The 16,903-nt window shown below is 36.8% G+C and overlaps 1 protein-coding gene across 7 annotated transcripts in view; it reads right to left on the bottom strand.

The window, feature by feature from the left end:
* PCCA (propionyl-CoA carboxylase subunit alpha) overlaps positions 1–16,903 on the bottom strand; it is a 439,915-nt gene that overhangs the window by 217,793 nt on the left and 205,219 nt on the right. For all 7 annotated transcript variants that reach the window (XM_030813631.1, XM_030813630.1, XM_030813633.1 and 4 more), the window contains 4 exons: positions 14,803–14,946; positions 13,091–13,165; positions 8,870–8,938; positions 6,180–6,255 (listed from right to left, as the gene is read on the bottom strand). In XM_030813631.1, coding sequence (XP_030669491.1) covers positions 6,180–6,255; positions 8,870–8,938; positions 13,091–13,165; positions 14,803–14,946 — 364 coding nt within the window. The remainder of the gene's footprint in view (positions 1–6,179; positions 6,256–8,869; positions 8,939–13,090; positions 13,166–14,802; positions 14,947–16,903) is intronic.

Raw genomic sequence — 16,903 nt, 5'->3', positions numbered from 1 at the left:
GAGAGTTAGTTTATAACTTCAAGGATATTATTAATCACATACTCATAAAAATTATGACTGGGAGGTGTGGACTGGGAGTCAAGGATGACCTCTGGCAGAGTTCACCAGGTCCCATCTGTATGGGAAATCACCACCAGGCCACAGAGAAGAGGCCCCTAGGAGTGGCCTTCCCCTGACTGCCTGCTGGTTCCAAAACACTGCCCAGACATCAGCTAGACATGCTGCCAGGATCAAACAGAGGCCAAAAGCACTCTTATTTCATGAGGATTTTGAAATTCACTTTAACCGAATTACATTTGTGCTTCAAAGTTTCTCTATCTTAACAAAAGTTCACAATCAGCACAGGAAAAAAATATTCATATTTGAATAATTAAGCAGTTACCAAACAAGACAGTAGATTGTCTTCCTTTTTCTACCTTTCATAAAGCAAGTTTTTAAACCTGGCTATCCTTCAGAATTAGCCAGATAAGTAATATGTAAGTTCAAAATCCCAAATGCATCTCTGCTTTTATTCTTTAAATATTAGTGGAGAGTGGGGGTACTTGCTCTTCCCTATTTTTTTAACTTTTTATTTTGAAATTAAATTTTAAATTTTTTAAATTTTGAAATTATTTCAAAATAAAAAAATTCAAAATTATTTTGAAATAATTTCAAAATTCAAAATTTAAAAAAAATAGTAAACAGAATTACTATATATGGAGGTTCTACAAATGATAACACCTTATCACATTTATTTGCTTAGTCACTAATTTTTTCTATTTATACAGATACATAATGTTCTTTCTTAAACATATGAAGGTAAGTTGCAGACAAGATGTCATTTTACTTCTAAATATGTCAGTGTACATCTCCTAAAAGCAAGGTATATCTCTTCTATAATCACAGTACAAGGATCAAAATCAGACAAGCCTAACACTGCTAACATTGCTATCACCTAATCTCCAGACTTTATTCAAATCTCACCAATTGTCCCACTTATGACCCTTACTACAAAAGAAAAACATTTTTCTTCTGGTCCAGGATCTAAACCAGGATCACACACTGCATTTAGTTGTCATGTGTCTTTAGTTTCCTTTGATCTACATAAGTTGCTCAACTCTTCTTTGTGTTTCCTGACCTCGACATATTTGAAGAGAAGAAGCCATTTATTTTGTAGACTGTCTTTCAATTTGGTTTGTCTGATGTTTCCTCATGATTATATTCAGGTTGTATATTTTTGGCAAGAATATCACAGAAATGACTGTTGCGAGAGGAATGTCTTGTTATTCCTAACAAGCTCCTTTCAATCATACCTGAGTTTATGCTAATGAGATGACTCTTAGAGGATGGGAGCAGGTGGCCAGAGGATCCAACCATGTGATTAAGGGGTTGGAACTTTCAGCCCCACCCCCACCCTCCAAAGGGGAGAGGAACTGAAGAATGACTTAATCACTAATGGCAGATTGATGGGATCGATCATGCCTACCTAGTCAGGCCCTCATAAAAACCCAATGACAAGGATCAGAGGACTTGTGGGTTGGTGAACACATGGAAGTGATGGAGGGTGGTGCACCTGGATAGGGCATGGAAGCTCTGCACCCCTTCCTAACACCTTGCCCTGTGTATCTCCTCCACTGGGTTACTCTCAAGCCATATCCTTTATAATAAGCTGGTAATAGTAAGCAAAGAGTTTCCCCAAGTTCTGTGAGTAACACTGCAAATTATCACCTACAACCCTCATTCTTGGAATCACTTCACAAGTGCCTTTACTGAACCAACGTTAACACTTTCTATCTAGAATGTGCCACATTCTACAAATCAACTGCCGTGGACTCTCCTGAAAATTAATGAAATGAAATATGAAAGAGGGCAAGATAATAAAGAGACATAATCAAAGACACTGTATAACTTTGGGCCACAGATGGGATTGAAAAACAATAAAAAAAGACTCTGAGGGACAAGCTTAAATATGGACAATACATGAGATGAAACTGTTAGGTTGCTGTCAATTTTCCTTGGCGTGTAATGATGGTATTGTGCTTTTTTGCAGGAATGAAATGGCCATTGCAAAAATTATGACACTGACAAAAATCTGACCTAACCAACTTTTATCTTGCTTTTAACCTCCAAGCTGCCCCTGTTCATTCCTGGGTGTAGGCCATGCTAACTATAAGAGGAATTTAATTTATACTTTAACTGTAAAACAATGAAAACAGCCCCTTCCCAAAACAAACCCCCTCCTTGTCTGGGGAACAGACTGTATTTGTGAAACTAACATTAGAAATTACAGCTCAGGGGTCATGCAGCCAGACCAGTGAACTGGCTCAACTGTGATCTTACCCAGTAACTGAAGGTAGCAAGAAGACCCTGCCTCAAGCACCTATAATTTCATCCCCAAACCAACCAGTCAGCATTCCCCACTCCCTGGCCCCCTGCCCACCAAATTATTTTTTAAAAACCCTAACCTCCAAATCTTGGGAGAAATTTATTTGAGTAATAAAACTTCAGGCCGGGCGCGGTGGCTCACGCTTGTAATCCCAGCACTTTGGGAGGCCGAGGTGGGCGGATCACGAGGTCAGGAGATCGAGACCATCCTGGCTAACATGGTGAAACCCCGTCTCTACTAAAAATACAAAAAATTAGCCGGGCGTGGTGGCGGGCGCCTGTAGTCCCAGCTAATCGGAGAGGCTGAGGCAGGAGAATGGCGTGAACCTGGGAGGCGGAGCTTGCAGTGAGCCGAGATTGCGCCACTGCACTCCAGCCTGGGCGATAGAGCGAGATTCCGTCTCAAAAAAAAAAAAAAAAAAAAAAAAAAACTTCAGTCTCCTATTTAGAAAACCCTGTGTTTATTCAACTCCTCTATTGCAATAACGCTGTCTCAATAAATTGACTCTATCTGTGCAGCAATCAAGAAAAATACAGTAACAGGAACATGGTCTTCCCCTTCAGAAGCCTGGTAAAGTATTCACGAGTCATGTGCCATGTTTGCAACCTTCTTTCAAATGGATCAGGAGAAAAACAGAGGACAGAATGGAGGGAGGAAAGGAAACAGGAAGGGTGAGAAAGGACGAGGAAAAGGCAAAGAAAGGGAGAAATAGAGAAAGGAAATATCAAAAAAAAGTTTATTAAATAATAATCTAGGTGAAGAGTATACAGGCATGCACAGTACTATTCATTCAACTTTTCTATAGGTTTGAAAATACCTAAAATTAAAAAGTCTAAGAGAAATGTGTCAAGAAAAACCCCTATCTCATAAATCCTTTGAGCTTAAAAAAAGAAATCACTGTGATATGTAGATGTCCACACCTTTCTCTGTGCTCATCCAACACAATTTAAAATATTTTAGGATGAGAAGATGGTTCAAGTGATATGAGAATGTACTACACATAACTACAAATTGCTTTTCTACTTTAACAATCCATACAAACAGGTCTTTAAGTCCCAGCTGCACAGTATTTTATAGTAATAATGCATTGTAATTTATTCAGTCATTCATCCATTTAGTGGACACTGTGGCTGGTCAGCATTTTGGCTACTACAAACACAGTTGTTGTAAATGTCATGGTGAACATGCTCATAATTCGGTTTTTTAACTCTATAGGAAAGACTCACAAAAGATGAACAGCTGGGTCAGAGGGTATGCACTTTTATTTTAACATCTAACACCAGATTATTTTCCTAAAATACTGTAACAAGTGACACTGCAAAGATGCTTGAGTGTGCCCATCCCCTTTAGTTCACCTACACAGGACATTACCAGTCTTTTTTAAAAATCCTGCCACTCTGAGGATCATTTGAAAGCAGAACAAAGTGAGGTACTTCGACAGAGACACAGAGACACTATGAGTCCTAAAGCAGTACTAGTTACTTTAAAAGGACCAAGAGAGGTGAGAAAAGAAAGATATGCTAGCCTCTTCCTTAAACTCCCACTACACTTTTTCAATCCCCTATTGTGGCACCTACGAAGCTGTATTAATATTATACTTATCTTTTCATATGTTTTTCCCACCAAGTGTATTAGTAACTCCTTGAAATCAGGGATAGTATCACTCGCTCACTCATTCATTCATCCAACAAACATGTATTAATCATCTAGCAATGTGTCAGACACTGCTAAGCACCAGTAATATGCATACAAACAAGATAAAGATCATCAGTGTCCTCATGTGCCTAATATTCTTATAGGATAACCCAACATTTCACAGTTAATTACACAATTAATACTTTAATTTTACAGTGATGGTAAATTCTCTGGAGAAGTACTTGAACAGGGTGCAATGAAAGCAGATAACCTCAGCACACAGTATTAGAAATTACCTAAAACGGTCTTTCAATATTGTTTATCTATGGTTTAGTAAATTTCATATGACTAATGGATTGATAATGTTTATAACACATGATTTTTATTTTTTTTTTTTTGGAAAGTCTTACACTGTCACCTAGGCTGGAGTGCGATGGCGCGATCTCAGCTCACTGCAACTCCTGTTCAAGTGATTCTGCCCCTCCTGATAGCTGGACTACGGCCCCCACCAAGCCTAGCTTTTTGTATTTTTACTAGGACGGGTCTGCCAAGTGGCCAGGCGGCGGCCTGGGGATTACAGGTGTGAGCCACCACACCTGGCCTTGATTTTTAAATATGTGGTTTTATAAGTGTGAGGAGAGAGGAAGCAAGGATGAGAACTAAAGTTATTGAACAACATAAGCCAGTGTGGTGCCAAGCCCTTTATATACTTAACCTCAGTTAATCCTCACCAGTAATTTATAAGGCAGAGACTATCACACCATTTTTCAAATGTGGAGTATGAGACTCAGAGAGACAAAGTCATTTGATAAAAATCACGTAATTATTTATTTAAAAAAAATTTTTTTTTCGTTGAGACGGACTCTCGCTCTGTCGCCTAGGCTGGTGTGCAGTGGCGTGATCTCGGCTCACTGCAACCTCTGCCTCCCGGGTTCAAGCAATTTTCTGCCTCAGCCTCCCAAGTAGCTGGGATTACAGACACCCACCACCAGGCCCGACTAATTTTTGTATTTTTAGTAGAGACAGGGTTTCACCATCTTTGCCCAGCTGGTCTTGAACTCCTGACCTCAGGATCCACCCACCTCAGCCTTCCAAAGTGCTAGGATTACGGGTGTGAGCCACCGCGCTTGGCCAAAAATCACATAATTATTAAATGGCGTCAGGACAGGGGCTATGAAACCAGCTTTGTCTGTTTTCTGTCTACTACATCACAGTAATTCAAAGGCAAAATTTCAGACTAAGCCTGGAAAAATCTACCTATACAATGAAATATATTTTTTACATGTTGACACATATAAAGTTAGGAGAATAATGGCAAGCCTACTTTGTATTTTAGTCACTTAAAAACTGCAGTAACTGGTGAACCTATATATACATATAGAGAGTAAGCAAAATTAGTAGGAAAATGTTCATTTAAGTATAAAACATGAAACGGTATTCATGTAAATACAAAAGACTACTCCTTTCAGAAGCCAGATGGAGTAGATAAGTAACTTCTAGTTGGGACCAAAACTAATCTAATATTTTGACAAGCTGCCCAGGTGCCATGCCACTATGTCGTATTATATCACAGTTTAACAGAGATGAGTTTTGACAAAATATTTTTATTCAGACTCTCAAATTCATGGATTTACTGCTCAAGCACATTAGAGTAAAACTTAAATTAACCAAAATCTAGTATTTCAATTACCACAATAAAAATGCAGAGATAAAAAGGGAGAAAATCCCCATAGAATGTGCTTACAAATACTTTAATGTCTTCCAGGAATAATCTTCCCAAGTAACTTATTTATGTCTATCTAAACTCACATATATAGATAAACATAGATAAACTCACATAAACTGAACGTGTGTCCCAAATACGCACTAAAGACCTCTCCACAGCAATATTACTTCTGTAAGAAAAAAGACGCCCTCCTCAAGGCCTATGTAACCAATGTGTACTGGTTATATAGAGTAATATATACGTTAGGTATAGAGAGAAAATATGCATTTGCTTAAAACAGTGGAAACGGCTATACTTAGTATGGTGGTTTGATGGATTTGAGCTTTTCTTATTTCTCTTTAAGCACATAGTGAGCAAATGTGCTGTGCCATATTCTCATTGGTAAACCCCCAGGCTGTTCTGTGGAACTGACACCATATACAATAACCAATGAGTGCAAATCTTTGTTTTTACCTCGAATAACATAGTTATCCAGCGCATCTGCCATTCTCTTCAGTGCCTCAGTTCTATCAGAGCCATATGTGATAAGCTAAAAACAAGCAAACAAAAAACCCAATACATATATATTTAGAACTATGTTAAATGACTCATTTTAGTAAAAATTAAAATGTTTCATAACAGATTTCTAAATATATCTTGAAATTTTATGATAGTTCAGTTTTCAATACATGTCAATTATGATTTTTTAAGTATATAAATATTAGAATCAAGATATTTCAGACTTTTCTCCTGCATTTCATTATCATAGTAAAGAGTGATTTTACAAAAACCAAAATGTAACAAAAGTAAGTACAGAAAAAATTTAAAAGGAGATACAGCTAAATGTGAATATTTGAGATAGGATTTGAACATCTAGGGCAGTGGTGAGGATTAGATAAGACATTTTTTCCCTATTTTTCTGTGGTTTCCAAGTTTGATACCCTGAATAGCTAACACTTTCTTTCTTTTCTTTTTATTTTTTATTTTGGAGATGGAGTTTCGCTCTGTTGCCCAGGCTAGAGGGCAGTGGCACAATCTTGGCTCACTGCAACCTCCGCCTCCCAGGTTCAAGTGATCCTCTCACCTCAGCCTCATGAGAAGCTGGGATTTCAGGTGTGTGTCACCACGCCCAGCTAAATTTTTTGTATTTTTAGTAGAGACAGGGTTTTGCCATGTTGGCCTGGCTGGTCTCACACTCCTGACCTTAGGTGATCTACCTGCCTCAGCCTCCCAAAGTGCTGGGATTACAGGTATGAGCCACCGTGTCCAGCCCTTAACACTTTCATAACTAACAAAAAAAGTAAAGTTTCAAAAATAAAAGTACAAAGAAAAAGGACAACTATCTTAGAAATCATTTGCAGCTTTACATATAATATACACAGAAGCAAATGGTACTTTTTCAGAAATCAAAAAAACAGAAAAGTCTTACTATTCTACATGATTTAGTGCCTACTTACATGTATCTCTATAATTTGGCAATGAAATAAGACCTTAACTATTCATTAAAGACTTTTCTGGCAGTTATATTAGCCAATCTATAGACTAAAAAGTAGGTTTTACTAGCTCTTCAATATCAAGCAAATTTGAAAATTAATTTGTAGGCCATTTTTCTGAAGAGAAAAACACTCATCTAAAAATGGAATATTTAAAAATCAACATATAATACTTTTACATAGTTTTATTTTTAAATTAAATGGTGGTTCTCTAATAAACAAAAGACCTAAATTTCATTTTAATACTACTAATAACTTAGGCCAACCACGGTGGCTCACGTTTGTAATCCCAGCACTTTGAGAGGCCGAGGTGGGCAGATTGCTTGAGCTCAGGTATTCAAGATCAGCCTGGGTAACATGAGGAACCCCATTTCTACAAAAGATATAAAAAAAATAGCCCTGCATGGTAGTACACCCCTGTAATCCCAGCTACTTGGGTGGCTAAGGCAGGTGGATCGCTTCAGCCTGAGAGGTCGAGTCTGCACTGAGCCGAGATCGTGATACTGCATTCCAGCCTGGGTGAAAAAGGGAGACCATATCCAAAAAAAAAAAAAAAAAGCACTAAAACCTTAACTGAAGAAAGATAGATAAAAATTGGTTTGTTTACTGCAACTATAACATTAAAAAGGACACTTGGGGAAAAGCCATCTTGAGAAACAAGGCTTAAAAAACAAATCATTCCTCAATACAGATGTATCATTTCAGAGAACACAGAATTTTCAAAATAAAATCCACAATCTGGCCGGGCACGGTGGCTCACGCCTGTAATCCCAGAACTTTGGGACGCCAAGGTGGGCGGATCATGAGGTCAGGAGATGGAGACCATCCTGGCTAACATGGTGAAACCCCATCTCTACTAAAAACAAAAAAAAATTAGCTGGGCTTGGTGGCATGAGCCTGTAGTCCCAGCTACTCAGGAGGCTGAGGCAGGAGAATCACTTGAACCTGGGAGGCGGAGGTTGCAGTGAGCCAAGATCGCACCACTGCACTCCAGCCTGGGGGACACAGCGAGACTCCATCTCAAAAATAAATAAATAAATAAATAAAATAAAAATAAAATCCACAATCTTAATTATTACAGCATTTTACACTTCATAAGGTTTTAAGAGTTTAAAGATCCAAAAATTCAAGGTTAAAGACCCAAAAATCCAATTCATTTATTCTGGAAAGTCAAACTTCAAAAAGACAGGTGGGCAAAACAAATCTTATACTCTTAATATCAAATCTACTTAAATAATTGGTAATTTGTAAAAATTGAAGAGAAAAGATGAAAAAGTACTCTAAGAAACACTGCCTATCAGCCCAACTCTTGCCATTCATTCATACTTTCAACTCAGGTAATTTCTGCCAATGGCCAAAAAAAAACTTAATTCCTTCTCATGGCAATGAGTTAGGTTGGCACCGCTGGTTAGATGTTTATTATTATTATTGTTCATGCACGTGTGTGATGGTGGTGGCATGATTTAGTTGGGGAGGAGGAGTACTGCAAACTAACATAATGCTGAATTTTCTCTCAAGAGAAAAAACCTGCTCTGCTTTCATATTTACATCAGTGCATAATTAGTTGTTTAATTATAGCTTATGATTCAGATAAAGGCCCAGTTTCAGACTCTTTAAATATCATTGATTTTTCAGAAGAAATCAAATAATCCATCAAGAAATTAAACTAACTTTCGAAATCATAGGATCATAATAAATGCTAATATCACTTCCTGGTTGGATGCCACTGTCAACTCGGACCTGAGAGAAAAAAAGAAAAAAATAAAAGTAATTCATATTGTGTAGATACTTTTTTGTAACCACAAATTTCATTTCCATGGAGAAAATGGATAGAGAATTTCAATCTCAAATAACACTTCAACTTCTGGAAAATACAATCTAAAATACTGATCCGTTAATATGCAATGCAACACATTTTTTGTTCTGCCACTGAATGAAGAAACTAAGAAACAGCAAAAATAAAAAATGAAGACTTCCTACATCACTATGCCAGGATGCTGTGGCTCTCTGATGGTGTCTTCCAGCTGAAGCACGGCATGGACGATGCCCTTGCTAACTGCACTCCCTGCCAGACCCTTCTGAGCCCACCAGTGAGGCCCCTAGTCAAGCCTGCTCCTCAGCTCCATAGGAACGTGGGCCTGGGCCTTTCATGTCTGTAACACTTTCCTTTTTTGCCTCACCCTCTCAACTGTAAAACACTATTTTTCTGTTACTGTTGGTCCCCTGAGGCTTTAATGTTTACACAGCTTTTCCTATGGCTTTGCTTTGTAAAGCCCCAATTAGAGTTCTGATTTTGTGATTTTCATGGGGTGGGGGGTAGGGGGATAGCACAAGTTCAAAATATTCTTTTGAAGAGGCTGATTGCTGTTAACCAGCCAATGAGTGAGTTAGTACATCACTGATTCTTGTTTTCATTTCCCAGTTTGATACCAGCAGCAAGGCACGGAGGTTAGCCATGCAAAACTTTAAAAATGAGCAGTTACTGAGGACAGAATATTTATTAAATTATTAGAAAGAAGTTTTGGAATCTGAAGTATTTAAAAGCTAATCAAAATACTTCAGACTGTCAGGCACATCCTAGGGGTCTTGAGGATGGAGGAACTGAATCAAAGCTGCTGGAACAGCAGGACTTTGATGCCCAACATTGTAAAGGGGTGGGAAGAGAAGAGCGGAAGCTCATGTAGCCTTCCACCTGTGGGAAGAAGCCTTCCTAATAAACAGCAGCTCATCTGTCTGCAGCAAGGCAGAAAAAGGTCAACACAGCGGCTGTTAGGCCTTTAATATTTTAATTTAGGCAATTATCAAGGGACCACATGTAGAACCTCTTGTCTAGGATCTCCACATGAGGGTATAATGATGGCTTTATTATACAGTGACATCAGAAGACAAGCTATAGTTTCATTTTCTTAAAATTCACACTACTATTATTCTCTTTGCAAGGTTGTAAAAGGAACACTATAACATACCTGAGGTGCTTTTATTTCTGTATTTGCAAGCACAAACAAAAATATAGGTATCTGTATTCATATTCACATTCATATACAAAAATCTTAATTTTAAACAAAAATCATTCAGCACACTTACAAAATATACTTGGCTTTCTATTTTCTGAAAACATATTTCAGGACATAAACTGATGTTCTATGAAATTCACAGTGTTGACAAAAACTAGAAAAAAATTAATGGAGCAGCTTTAAAAGCAATAAAATCACAATCTACCTTTTCCGCACATTAAAAAGCCCCAAAATGGCAACTAGTAATCGGGTTACATAACAGAAAATATATCTGTGAGTTCTCATTTTCTTAATTTTAGTACCAAAAAGTGAAAGAGCTAATTTGACCACTATGCCATCTTTAAAACCACAGCATGCTTGCTAATGCTGTGTTTAAAAACGAGACTGATACAAGTTCTAAAACTTCTGACTTTAACTACATCCTGTCATTTGCTACATAAAACTGCTACAAAGCTAGGAAGAACTTAGATGTTCAACCCACAAATAAAATAACATAGACAATAAAGAATATTTATTACATTCTTCTACAGTTCCTTACTTAAAACTTCAGTTGCCTTGAATAATATCATCCTATAAGGTGTTACCTACAGATCTTAATTAAATATAACTGTCTTTGTTATTTACTAATATTATGATCACAGAAGTTGTGTCATCTTAACTTTAAAATACATATGATAAAATCAAGATATATATAATCAACATGTATCTTTGTATAAGCAAATCAGTATTCCCAATTAAAAACTGTACCACAGTATGAAAACTCTGCTTTATAATTTACTATTTATGCTGCTTTTTCCAAGTAATAATCAGCTATATTTTTATTTCTTAACAACCAATTTGAAGTCAGATCAAGTCTCCATTCCTTCATGAAAGGCTACACAAATTTGCACTAAAAGCTTTAAGAAAAAATTCAAATGAAATCAGAACCAAATTTCTGAGCAGAACAAAATTGTGGTCTGAAAATAACAAATTTACAAAATACGATGATCAAAAATAAAAAAGGAAATCTTCACCTCTGCCATATTAATAAATTTCAGGCTTAATGAGGCATGTGAAAAGTACAAACCATAAGTTAACTCTTAAGTATGCATTCTTGTGACCAAAAAAGGTAAGAGCCAAAAATTGCTTTCTAAGGTAAACTGACTGCTCTAGTTTTAATAAGGCAAAGAAGAAAAACAAACAATAGCAACCACAACAAAACACCCAAGCACCTCTGTATGAGATTCCCAAACCATTGCTCAGAAACCTCTAGCATAATTAAAATTTCTGTCTTCAGTACCACAGTGGACCCTGTGAAACTATCAGACGTCTCCCACCCTTCATTCTCAATTCACCTCTCCCCCTAAGCACAACTCCCAGCCCACCATGTCTACCTGACAAGTGACAGCCCAATCTGATTAAATGCTTCCAAGGGAGGGGACTCATGGGCCTCCATGACAGGCCAAAAGTGATCACCATGGAGATACATAATTACAGCTGTCAACGCATCTACTGTCCTGCTGACATCAATTTGATTGCTCCCAGCAATAATGATAGACAAAGCTTAGTGTGCACTCTCCTGCACCCAATCACTTTATCTATTCCTTGGTCCATTTAGCTGACATGCAACATTCACACAAGCAAATAACAGCAGTAAGCAGAACATTTAAGGCATTTTAATTGTTTTTTCTTTCTGTGGATGGCTCACAACTGCAAATGTTATTACATAAAACTCCTGCTGCAGCATTAATTGAAGAAAGATTTGGTGGGACGAAGACTGTAGGGGGTATAGTTTGTCCATTATCACTTATACTTTCAACAGGTCTCACGTTTGAAAATTGCAAATTGCAAAAACTTGCGAGGGCAAAATGTTTGACATCCTGTTAGCTATTACAACATGGTGAAAACTTCTAACAACTAGAGTAATCATTATGAATTCTTATTTAATACTTCTTTTGTTTGATTAAAAAAGTGTTTAGATATGTCCCTATGATACTTGTTTTCTCATCTGCTATTTAACATCACATAATGCCTGTTAAATCTTTACAATTTTTTTTCTGCCTTCTGGCTTTGAACACAGCATGGAGTCTCCAAGCCCAGAAAGGGTCAAGTCCCTTTAGAAAGCACATGGGCAAAAACAATTTAAAAAGTGAAATAAATCATATATCCAATAACATCTTCAGATTTAGAATTCTTCCTGTAATCTTTCACCATCTTCATGCCAGTAATCAAAATGAATAATCTGAATATTCACAGATGATACAGCCTTGTCATCTACTAGCTAACATAATGTCATATATACATGCACTTATTACCTTGATTAAGAAAAAGGGTTATGTCCTTGTTCTTTTTCTGCAACAAAAACTATTTTTAAAATAGCTATTAAATATAGAAGAGCTATAGAATAAAATGGACAGTGGTCACTTTTCTTTAACTGATATAAATATTATGTACTCCTTAAAGTCCATGAGGTTTAATAGACTGAGGCACACTTTGTTTGCCTAAATTCAATCTCCTTAAATTTCAATTAAGGACCTGATTTTGTGCTTGAATTTCTTGACAAGTGACTATACAGCAGGGTTGGATTTGATTTATTGAAAAGATTAAATTGTAACACAAAACATCATTTCTCATTCTTAGGATTCACAGTCTTTTTTATTATAATTTTTGAAAGAATTGGGAACACTGTAAGCTATCATTTACATCATCAGATGTCTCCAGGCTTCCCCTGTCCAGTGGATCCTGACTTTCTTTTTGTTTTCAACACAAAAACCATGATTCCCATGAATTTCACTTGTCCTTCAATTTACACCCTTTGGTGTTGACATGCTTTAACATAAAAGTATAACATAAATCACGATTTTAACCCTTCAGCTGGTATTACAGCTTAATGACTTACACCAGGTAGATGTAATGGTTCTTGGTACTGAGACAATCTCCCAATAGATGGTAAACCAAAAGACTTGTAGGGGTCCTGAAAGTTCAAAGGAAAGGAAGCACAGTCTTTGAAATATAAATCAGCACAAGTAAGGTTAAATATTTACACAATGAAGAACCATTTATAGGTCTATTTTCAACATATGGTATTTACCAAATCACAGATTTCAGAATATTATTGTCTTTTACTCTAGACAACCTAGAATGTACTTAAAAATCAAACAGAACTGTAAGCAGAATTTAGCCTGACCTTGTTCATACTTTATTGAAATTGGTAAAATTCCAACATTTTATAAAACTTCTTAGAATGCCTTGGGCAAAAAATAAAATAACCTAGGCCCTACATCAAAACACACTCAAGTTTAGAACAACAAATGTGGTACACTAAAGATATTTGTTTTTCTTACTTCTGAAAACAGCTCACATATGGTAAAACTTGAGAATGTGGGTTCTTCAAATAAAGACCTGAAAAAAAAAAAAACTTTGCACATGCTACTAGATGTGTACTTCATTTGTAAATATCTTAGATCATCAGAATAAACAGGTTCAGTGTCATAAGAATGAAAGTAATACTACTTAAAATATGAAAAAAGCAAGAGCAATACAGTCATGACAAAACATATTTTTGAACTCCTTGAAAAATATTTCTTTTTTTTTTTTTTTTTTTTTTTTTTTTAGACGGAGTCTCGATCTGTCGCCCAGGCTGGAGTGCAGTGGCGCAATCTCGGCTCACTGCAAGCTCCGCCTCCCGGGTTCACGCCATTCTCCTGCCTCAGCCTCTCCGAGTAGCTGGGACTACAGGCGCCCGCCACCATGCCCGGCTAATTTTTTGTATTTTTTTTTAGTAGAGACGGGGTTTCACTGTGGTTTCGATATCCTGACCTCGTGATCCGCCCGCCTCGGCCTCCCAAAGTGCTGGGATTACAAGCGTGAGCCACCGCGCCGGGCCCCTTGAAAAATATTTCAAACCAGCTTTCAGTATTCTTAAACACAGACACTGATTTATTTTTAGTCTTGACAGACATTTTTGATGTCGAAAAGTAAAAACAGTACAAATGTTACCTTGCATTCTTGTTTTAGTCATTTGAAAAAAGCATTTAGAAGTACTGAACTGAGAGTTTATGAGTAAAACCCAAAATTAAAATTACAAGAGTACAAGTTTTACTAAAAGCTTTACAATTTAAATTTTGATTGTTATTTTTATGTAATAATAAAGGAGAAAATTATACAAAAAAAAGTTGGGAAAAATTTTAAGTAAATATCCGATCAACAACTAATGTGTACCCAAGGTGGGCATTTAAAAAAAAAAAACCCATGGAAATAAATGCTACTTCTTGTTAGTGTTGTTTGAAAATAAACAAAGAAAATGCAAACAAAACAAAAACCATGGTCCATTCAAGCTCAAGAATATTTAACCAATGCTTTGTTGCCTCTTAAAGGATTGGTAGCTATTTCCCCATCTACAAATACATGACACTTAACTAAGCCCAATTCTTTAAAACTATCTGGAATGAGGTCAAAATTATCTAATTTTTTTCTGATTTAATTATGGATTATATAATCCAATAGTTGGCAACGTTATGAAACCCTAACTTTACCTCATTGTTTGGCTATACCAGGTCTCATGACTCTGGACACAACCACCATCCTTCCTCCCAACACCATTCATTTTACCTCAGCATAAACCCGACATTCAACTGCCCAGCCATTGACGCGAATATCAGCTTGTTTGTGCCTGAGAGGGTAGCCCTTAGCAACACGGATCATTTCTTGGACTAGGTCCAGGCCAGTAATGCATTCTGTGACAGGATGCTCAACCTGCAAGGCCAAGGTCTGCCAGTCAGTAGGTGTAGAAAAGGGTAATTAAATAGAAACAAACAAGAAAAATCACAAAAGTTTTTGGGTAAAATGAAGTTAATTGAACGTTAACATTTAAACATAGTTGACCAAAAAACTCTTGAGCTAGGGGAATAAAATGAAAGAATAAACACAATACACAAATCATAAGAAAAACTAATGCCTAAAAGTATTTGTAAACTATCTCTATTATTTTTCTCAATTTTATTTGTGGTCCAACAATATTTAAGAATTTTAATTTTGAAACTAATTCTTAACCAAAAAACTATATATTTATTTCACTGCAATCTTCGATGTGGCTGATAATCAACCTATTCTGCTGCACTTAACGTGGCATCTACAGGGGCAGCTTATGATTTTCCAAAGCACTAGTCCACTCTAAGTCTCAACCAATTGCATGCTTTCACTAACCTGTCCTGACAAGCAGCCAGATTAGCGTAATCTTGCATCGAGGCAGTGTAGCAGAAGGGAGCAGATGGATCCTTCAGGTTGCTTTCCCTCCACACTGACTTGGGTAATGCTTAGCATGCACAATTGCAAAACGGAGCCAGTGCAATCGCTCTGCTCTCTCAGCAGATTGCTGATAACTACTTGGGCTGATGCTGTCATACAAGTACCTGGCCTTTTGCACTAACACATGAGATATGTGTGTACAAAAACATGTGCTGACATATAGGTACACAAACAGGGATACATGTCAACATAAACTTGGTCGATCACTTAGAAATTCTTAACCTTGAGTTAAAATGAAGCCACTTAAGTCACTGGAAAAGAGTGAATTATCTACCGTTCATCTAAAACCTTGAATAAGTTCTAAGAATTTAAACAAAACTTTGGCCACATCTGCTGATTTGATGTCACTTTTTTCTCATTAAAATTAAGTATCTTCTAAATGCACTTCACAATAGTTTCTTTATCATGACATGTCATATTCCATATACTCTGACACAGGAAAAGGTCAGTGAACAAACGAATTATCTTCCCATCTTCAACTACACTAATTGAAGGACAGGACTTAGTCATTATAATAATCTTGAAGCTTATCATAAGCAGACAATGCCATAGCCTTAAAAAAAAAGCTTTGTAAAAATAAACAGATGGCACCCATAATTAGCTTTGTGTGTGTTATGAGTTTGTTTACAGTTTCAACAACATTTTAAGACATTTTGACATAATTTTAATCACAAATCATCACTAAAATAAGCATCTACCCTTCGTAAAATAAATGTGACACTAAATAAAGATCTTATTAGGTAGTTTAAAATATATATTTTTGAAAACAAATTATGATTTTGTAAGAACCAAGACTCTATACAATAAACATAATAAGAAAGTAACTAGCAAAAAAACCCTCTATTATTACTAGAAACCAATTTCATGTGAGAAAGCATCTCAGCACTCTACTCCAGAGGTGAACCTGGATGGATGTGGTGCTTCCCGCCTATAATCCCAGCACTTTGGGAAGCCAAGACAGGCAAATCACTTGAGGTCAGGAGTTTGAGACCAGCCTGGTCAACATAATGAAACCCTGTCTCTACTAAAAATAAAAACAATTAGCCGGGTGTGGTGGCACACGCTTGTAGTCCCAGCTACTCAGGAGGCTGAGGCACAAGAATTGCTGGAACCCAGGAGGAGGCTGCAGTGAGCCGAGATTGCACCACTGTACTCCAGTCTGGGCGACAGAGTGATACTTCATCTCAAAAAAAAAAAAAAAAAAAAAAAAAAGAGGTGAACCTACTATGTGCCAAGTGCTTTACATCAATACTATTCACACATCCCTGATAGGTGAAAAGACAATTTTAAAAGTTAAGTGAACTATTCAGTTTCCTCTTTCTATGACCAGTGCCCATATAAGTACATACTATATACAAGGCAAATAAATATATATTGAATGAATGAACAGCAAATACAGAGTCAC

The sequence above is a fragment of the Nomascus leucogenys genome, chromosome 5 (assembly GCF_006542625.1).
Source record: "Nomascus leucogenys isolate Asia chromosome 5, Asia_NLE_v1, whole genome shotgun sequence".
Lineage (NCBI taxonomy): Eukaryota > Metazoa > Chordata > Mammalia > Primates > Hylobatidae > Nomascus > Nomascus leucogenys.
Note: the sequence above shows the minus strand (reverse complement) of the source record. Positions and strands in the feature narration are given on the sequence as shown.